This window comes from Humulus lupulus, chromosome 8, assembly GCF_963169125.1.
Source record: "Humulus lupulus chromosome 8, drHumLupu1.1, whole genome shotgun sequence".
NCBI classification, from domain to species: Eukaryota; Viridiplantae; Streptophyta; class Magnoliopsida; order Rosales; family Cannabaceae; genus Humulus; species Humulus lupulus.
Genome location: NC_084800.1, coordinates 40,908,718 through 40,915,845, shown reverse-complemented (window position 1 = coordinate 40,915,845; position 7,128 = coordinate 40,908,718). Strand labels below are relative to the sequence as shown.

At 37.5% G+C, this 7,128-nt stretch overlaps 1 protein-coding gene across 1 annotated transcript; it reads right to left on the bottom strand.

Annotated features, from left to right (window-relative positions):
• Positions 1-487: 487 nt before the first annotated feature.
• Positions 488-6,453, bottom strand: LOC133796936 (COP1-interacting protein 7). The gene is made up of 9 exons (XM_062234641.1): positions 6,182-6,453; positions 5,902-6,081; positions 5,467-5,597; positions 5,130-5,170; positions 4,964-5,016; positions 4,691-4,843; positions 4,007-4,275; positions 2,058-3,772; positions 488-1,874 (listed from the first exon to the last, which is right to left on the bottom strand). The coding sequence occupies exons 1-9, from the start codon at positions 6,238-6,240 to the stop codon at positions 900-902; spliced, it is 3,576 nt and encodes a 1,191-aa protein (XP_062090625.1). The 5' UTR covers positions 6,241-6,453; the 3' UTR covers positions 488-899.
• Between the last annotated feature and the right edge of the window lie 675 nt (positions 6,454-7,128).

The window sequence follows — 7,128 nt, the reverse complement described above, 5'->3', positions numbered from 1 at the left end:
CATCGGAGAATTCAGGACATTACAGTTACTTCAATGGTTGTGGATTTTTTTTTCCCTGATGGTCGCAGGTAGAGAGTAGGAGAAAGGAGAAAGAAAGAAGGAGAAATGTGGTTTGTTAGAGAAAAAGAGAGCTTCAATGGTGCTCCCATGGAGAGGTGGTGGTGGTGTCATGGTAGAGGGAGAGATAACTTGAGAGACAATTTTAGGAAGAGAGAAGAGTTGTTAACGAAAGTACAGTCAAAATTTTACAAAATAACATTTTTGTAATGATTTTGTAGTATTTTTTAATTAAAGTATACTGTGATGCATAGTGCATCAAATTTCCCTCCCTGATTGGATGGCATATCACTACAAATAACTTTTCATAATGAAAATACTGTTTCTGGCTTAGACTTTTTTCTTTTTTCTTTTTTCTTAACAATCATTCATTACAACACTAAACATAAAAAGTTAGAAAGACAACTTGAATAAACACCAATGGTTAAAATAGGTTGGTAAACTCGTACATAAACACCTTTATTCACAACAAGCTCTGAACACAAATACAAACTATTAACTTTTTATCCTTCCCTTTGTTTCTATGCTTCCAATTAAATAAAGAATACAAAACATACAGAAAAAGATTCACAGTATACAAGAAGCTAAATACAGAATATCAATATAACATCCAAAAGAGATTTTAACTGTTTATCCATTCTCTACAATACAATACATATGCCAAAATCGATAAACTTACACATAAAACTTCCCCGTGTGGCAGCAACACCCAAGGCCTTATTGTGTAGGGAAGCAAAGATAATTTTTTTTAGGTTCCTTCACATGACAAACCACATCTTATTTCACCAGTTGCAATGCTCAAAGCCAAACCCAAAAGTGTTTCATGAAAATGGAAGATTTTGTCAATTCACAGCAGAGGTCTTGCTTTTCTTTCCAAAGAAAAGAAGCTTTCTAAACCCTTTGGTTGCTTTAGGAGAGCTCTCATCACTGTTCCATTTCTTCCTGCTAGAATGGAGAGCTTCTTCCGCCGTTTCACTACTTGGTGGCGGTGTAGAGATTTCGATCTCTGAGATTTCCTGTGAGAGCAGTGAGCTTTCAACTGCTGCGCTGTCCTCTTTGATGCTCACAAAAGTGATGATCGAATCCTTTTTAGGTGATGCTAGATTGGAATTTAGAGTACTTTCAGCAATCTTTTCTGTTTTTTGTTCTTCACTAATGAGAACTGGAGATTCCTTTGGCATGACCTCTGCATTGCCTATCAGCTGATCATTTTGTAAAGGCTGACTTTGAATTGGCTCAGATGAAATTTCATCATGTCTTTGGTCATCCAAGACTTTTACTTCATTCTTTTCAACTAAAGATATGCTTGGCAACTCCTTAACATCTTCTGAATTGCGACTGGTATTACTAGGCTGAACTGCAATTGCAGCTGCAGGATTCAAAGACTGTGCTTCTGTGATTACAACACTTTCTTTTTCCTTGGCATTGGATTCAGAAGAAAGTACACGTTTTAACTTTTTGGGGTCATTCTCTGAAGGCTTCATTTTGTTTGGGCTTGGTTTCTTATTTGTAGCAGCTACACCATTACTTTTCACAGGTTGCTTCTTTGGCAGGCCATTTGATTGAGGTGTCGACACTTTTGGACTTGTAGTCCGAGCTGTAGCGAGGCGTTCTATGGTGGAACTACGAAGAACTGGCTTATTTGGTTTTGTATCTCCTTGAGCCTTCTCACTGTTAGGGGAAGTGCTGCCCATTTTGCTTTCTGATGAGACCCGCTTAGGTTTAGCTGTAGTAGTCCCCCTGGAAGTACTTCTTTCAGCAATTCTCCTCTGGCGTTCGAGTCGCAATTCCTCCAGTTTCTTCCTGTTCTCTTCATCCTATTTGACACAAAATGGAGGAGAGTAAGATTATATCAGAGTTATATCGACATTATGTGATGAATTAACATTTGGCAGATTCTGGAAAAAGGTTTTAAAAGAAATACTTCAACAGTCTTAGAAAAGGTAGACATCTTTCACATTCTTTAAACCAATTTGAGGGCTTAAAAGTTTGTTAAATACCCTCTCTGCTTTGCTCTTTACAGATATGCTTCTGCCTGCCGGAGCTGGTTTCTTAGTTCTTGACGCTAGATCAGTTCTATTCCTTCCTAGAGATCCATTTAAAACTTTTGACCTTGCTTCTTTGCCTGCACCTTTTTCTCCAGGAACTCCATTAGTTTTGCCAGTCTTTCCCTTGGGATTAGAAGAGTCGATTGCATCAGCACAATCAGTGTTCTCAGATTCAACAGCCTTTTTATTTGCTACAGCTGATGAAAAGTTGTTATAATCCATCTCTGGGGTCCATGATGTCATAGTTGCTTCAGCAGCTGAATCTCTATCAAGCATCATGTAAAGGTCATCTGGCTCATGGGCAGTAAATGCTTCAGGCTTGTCTTTCGAGGCTTCTGGAACTCCATATTCATAATGAGTAGCTCCTATTTCAGGAACAAAACGCATGTCATTTCTTAAGAGGGAATCAGATTGATCCACAACTTGTCGATCGTGAACCATAAAAGAATCATCAACAAGAACATCTTTCTTGTTCTTCTCAGTGTGGACGGTAGAAGATGAGGAATATGCACCATCATATATATTAAGATCTTTGCTTTCATCCAGATTTGCTGCAATATGTGTCTGGTTGCCAAGAAACCATTCCCCATCTGTTGAACATTTGTTTTTGGAGGAGCCAACAACACTATCAGATAGATTAACATGAGAATTGTTCCCAGATTCTTCAATTCTTTGTGAAAACAACAATTCCTCTTCAGGGCTATGCTTCTTAATAATTGGAACAACATTATCACCACTTTCAAAGTACTCAACTTGAGCTCTGCTCTCATTCCCTGTTCCCCTTCCTGTGACAACAAAATCATCACTGGAAATTGCTCGTTGCTTCGTGATCTTCTCTTGTTCAAAGCCAAGTGTAGAATGTTTTCCTTCTTCTGAAAAATATTCATGCATAGGGCGCGGTTCTTCATCAAAAGTACTTGTATCTTTGTCTTGCAATAGAAGATTCTGGAAAGCATCCCAGTTGTCATTCTTCTTTTCGGAATTATCAACAGCATTTATGCTCTTAGTTTCTTGCTCATCATCCCCATTTGAATATTTAACACCACCTTGTTTCTTATGTCGACGCGAGGAAGGTTTGTGTCTCCTCTCCAATGACCCAACAGCTTCCTCCACCTGCTGTTTAATCGCATCACCATCAATGACTCCATTCTCATCAGATGAACTTTCCTCAGATCCACTTCCTTCTTCATCTCTCTTAGAGCTTATATAATTAATGTTTCGAATAACAACCTTTCTTGAGGACTTCTTACCATGTCTTTTCTTCCGTGACTGCTCTTTTGAAGAGTGCTTCTTTCCATGACGTGTCTGCTCATCTGATTCACTTTCATAACTTGACTCACTTTCCTCGGTGGATTCATCTTGCTCTGCATTATCCTGCATTTTCCCCTGAGAGTATTTCTTTTTATTCCTGCGAGACTTATGATTACGATGATCATCAGTTTCTCGATCTACATGAGGACCAGAATCTTCCATATTAGGAGGCCATTTCACATTCCCTGGATAATAAGGTGGAACCTGCATACCAGGAAACATGTAACCTTGGTATGGATGGAAAACAGGGCCTTGAAAATTATGCATGTACTGTGGAAGATGGTTGGGCCACGATGCTGGCACTTGAGTTTTTCCATCCATTGATGATGTCTGAGGAGGTAATGGGAAGCTTGTATCTGCAAATTTTTAGCAGCAAAGATGAGGCTTTAATACGAAGATGAAGTAATGTGTTTAAAAATAATTAAAAGGATTTTTTTTTTAACAGAGATTGAGAGATGAGTTTTTCTTTTGTTAACTAAATCCGACTATCTTATTTTTCCAACTAAAGAATGGGAGGTTGTATGATCTGTTTTCCCTAGGGGAGTGCCAATAAACTAAAGGACGTAAAGGACTGAGAGGAGAAACCATACCGTTGCTTGCATCCAAACTTCCGTGACTAGTGGTGGAATCAGAAACTGATGTATCCAAGGCGCCATTTGATTTTCCATTTTGGTTAACATTTATCATCAAATTAGGAATATGAGTAGGATCATTGTCTTCCCCAGCAAGTATGATTCCAGATGTTTCCAGATAAGGCATGACTGGCGGAGGGCATGCCTGCATTGCAGCTAATTCATTTATCCAAAGCCTATCCTCGTTCTTCTGTTTGCATAGCTCAATGAAATTTATGCATGCTTCCCTGTAGAAATCAGTAATATATTAGCCTTTAATAAAATGTATACTCCTTGAAGCTCCTCAACATGTAGAATTCATGAAGAAGAGGGGAGGAGGGGGCAAAGAAATGGTTTGCAAGGTCAGGAGTGGGAACTTATGAGTAATCTGCTTGTAGTTACATATGCATACATATATATATATATATATGTACACACACAACTTCTGTTATCATTCAAATAATTGATTAGGCTGTTGATGCCACAAATTTAAATGTTCTCGAAACAAATAAGAAGAAGATACATAAAAAAATTAAAATAAAAACCTAAGAAAATTAGAACTATTGAACGAAACAAATAGGATGGATACTAAAGTTGAAAAGGTGCATTTAAATTAGTGCTTATTGTCAACAACGAATATTGCTTTGCTACATCTTTTGGTACCTTAAACGTGAAGCTCCAAAAGCATCAGCAAAAGATATAAGATCATCTAAATAGTCTGGTTCAAATCTAGCAACTAAAGCACGAGCATAAGCCATTGCCTGCTCTTTGCAGAGCACGGCTCTTCGTGTTTCCAAAACTCGCTGAAGACGGATCCTGTTCATAACCCGCAGCTGACAATCAATGAATGAGAAATACAGATGTCTTGTAACCAGCAAAAAATGTATGACACCATGAGAAGTACGGATAAAACAAAGGAACAGATGATGAATTTACTTGGAGTTCTCCTCTGGAGAAGCATCGACCGTTCCATTGGTTTCAGCTTTTAACTAAAAGATAAGGCCAAGTTAACATAAAAATAAAAAATTGGACAATTTAAGCAAAACATCAATTTACAATCGATATCACTTGTCAAAAAATATGAAGCTGCAAGAAGACATACCTTGGAGACAACTGCTGCCTTGTTTGAGTTCCCATCAGCAGCTGAGACATTTAATTTCAGAGGTTAGGAGCTGGAACCTCAAAACAATCTGCTAAAACGATGCAATTGAAAAGGATACATTTTACTAGTTGAAATTGACAGACTGAAAGTATGCTAATCAACCATAATTTTTTCAAACGTTTAATTGTTAGCACATTCACACTGTCGCTTAAATCTAGCATAAATGACCATTACAATTTAAAGCCAAAATAAACATGGGGATGAGGCCCACAAGTACGAGAGATCCATTATGAACGAAGTCTCCTTCTCTGCAATATATATTTATATGTGTACGTACCTTCAGCCTGTACCAATGCATTACTGTTGGTCAATTCATTGGTTTGAATTGAATTCTCAATCTGCACAATCTCTTTCTCTAAAGTCACAAATCTTTCAAGAACTTCGGGTTGGTTAACAAATCTCACAAACCTGCCGTAATGACAATATTCAGTATATTGTCAACGATAAATATTTTTAAACTTCATCAATCTAACCTCATAGCACTAAATCTACAAAATTTAGTCTAAAAAAGTTAGATTTGTAGCTTCAGCGGCCATATCCCACTCCAAAAAAGAATACCACATCTCAATTCTCAACCATTAAAGCAAACCCATTTCCCCTAAACTCATCCTTGAAAGAAAACAAAGTGCCCTTGACCAAATCTGAGTCCAAATACCACTCACGAACCAGCAATGGCCGAAAAAAAGTAAGCTTTTTAGTGAAGTGATTTTACCTTTGAAGAGTGGCTTTAGTAAACCAAGGGGCATTGGAGCCCGAGGGACGAAGAGTAATGGAGTATCCACCTTTAGAAATCTGATCTTTGGCGCATTTGAGGTGCGTGAGAAACGGCGCCAGAAGACCAGACGCCAGCTTCTCGTTCCCGCCCCCATCGGCGAAAATCACCAGGTCACATCTTCAGTACAAAATGAAGCAAAATTAACATTCAAAAAAGAAAAAAAAAACATTCTCAGCAGAAGCCCAGATGAGAAAATGTGCTTAACTAGCCAAATTACCTGGTCCTAGTCGGAGTGAGTTGGAACAGTGCATGATCAAGACGAGTTCTGGAGTCCATTTCTTTGCTCTGTTTGAGGGAATGAACAGAGAGAAGCAAAGAGAAGAAGAGAGGCAGAGAAAGAGAGAGCTAAAATGATCTTAGCTGAAGCATAGTTTTGGAATTTTCCTACTCAGGAATTATACTCTTTTCTTTTTTTAGTTTTTATTTTCTCGGGAAATTTTGTACAATGGAGAGTAGAATAGAATAGAAAGAAAGAGAAAATGCCAGCAAGAGGTGATGAAGCTAAAGACAGTTGGGCACATGGGGAGAAACTGGAGCCTTGGGATGGACCTCTCTGTTTTTAGATCGTTGATGAAAGTGGGTCCCAATTTTTTATTATTTTTTTTAAAAAAAACTTCAAAAAGAAAAAAAGATAAAATGCCGACAAATAAAAAACACATTAACAAGGACTAGTGGTGTTTGAGTAACATCCACACGCTCCCCTTTGTTTTCTTTTAATAAGATTTTATAATTGTAATTATTATCAATATTATTCTATCTAAAAGATTAGATAGGATTGAATTGAATCTACGGTGTTTTTCACTGTATTGCTTTTTTGACGGATTGGATTTAGATAGGGAGAAGAAGACGATGATGATGATGATGATGATGATGATGAGTTTTGTGGTGGAGAAACAATGGGTGCGTGCAGTTGAGAAGTCTGTTTCGTTTTTATTAATTTTTCTCTCTATTTTACTTTTCTCTCAAGCTTTCTTTGTATTCAAACTCAAGTGTGACTCTCAAAATGTATATTATACTAACTATTAATTGATTATTCCTGAATTACTATTTAATATTGTACAAATATATAGTTGATTTTTCTAATTTAAGAATGAGTTTAATATCAAAGAAAAATATAGGTAGAATAGGAGGGGTCCCTACTCCTCCTACTCGAATGTGTGTGAG

Coding starts and splice junctions, on each gene's coding strand:
- LOC133796936 (XM_062234641.1), bottom strand. CDS start 6,240: ATGGACTCCAGAACTCGTCTTGATCATGCACTGTTCCAACTCACTCCG. Junction 5,171..5,466: donor TGCATTGGTACAGGCTGAAG/GTACGTACACAT, acceptor TAAATGTCTCAG/CTGCTGATGGGAACTCAAAC. Junction 5,017..5,129: donor AGGCAGCAGTTGTCTCCAAG/GTATGTCTTCTT, acceptor CTTATCTTTTAG/TTAAAAGCTGAAACCAATGG.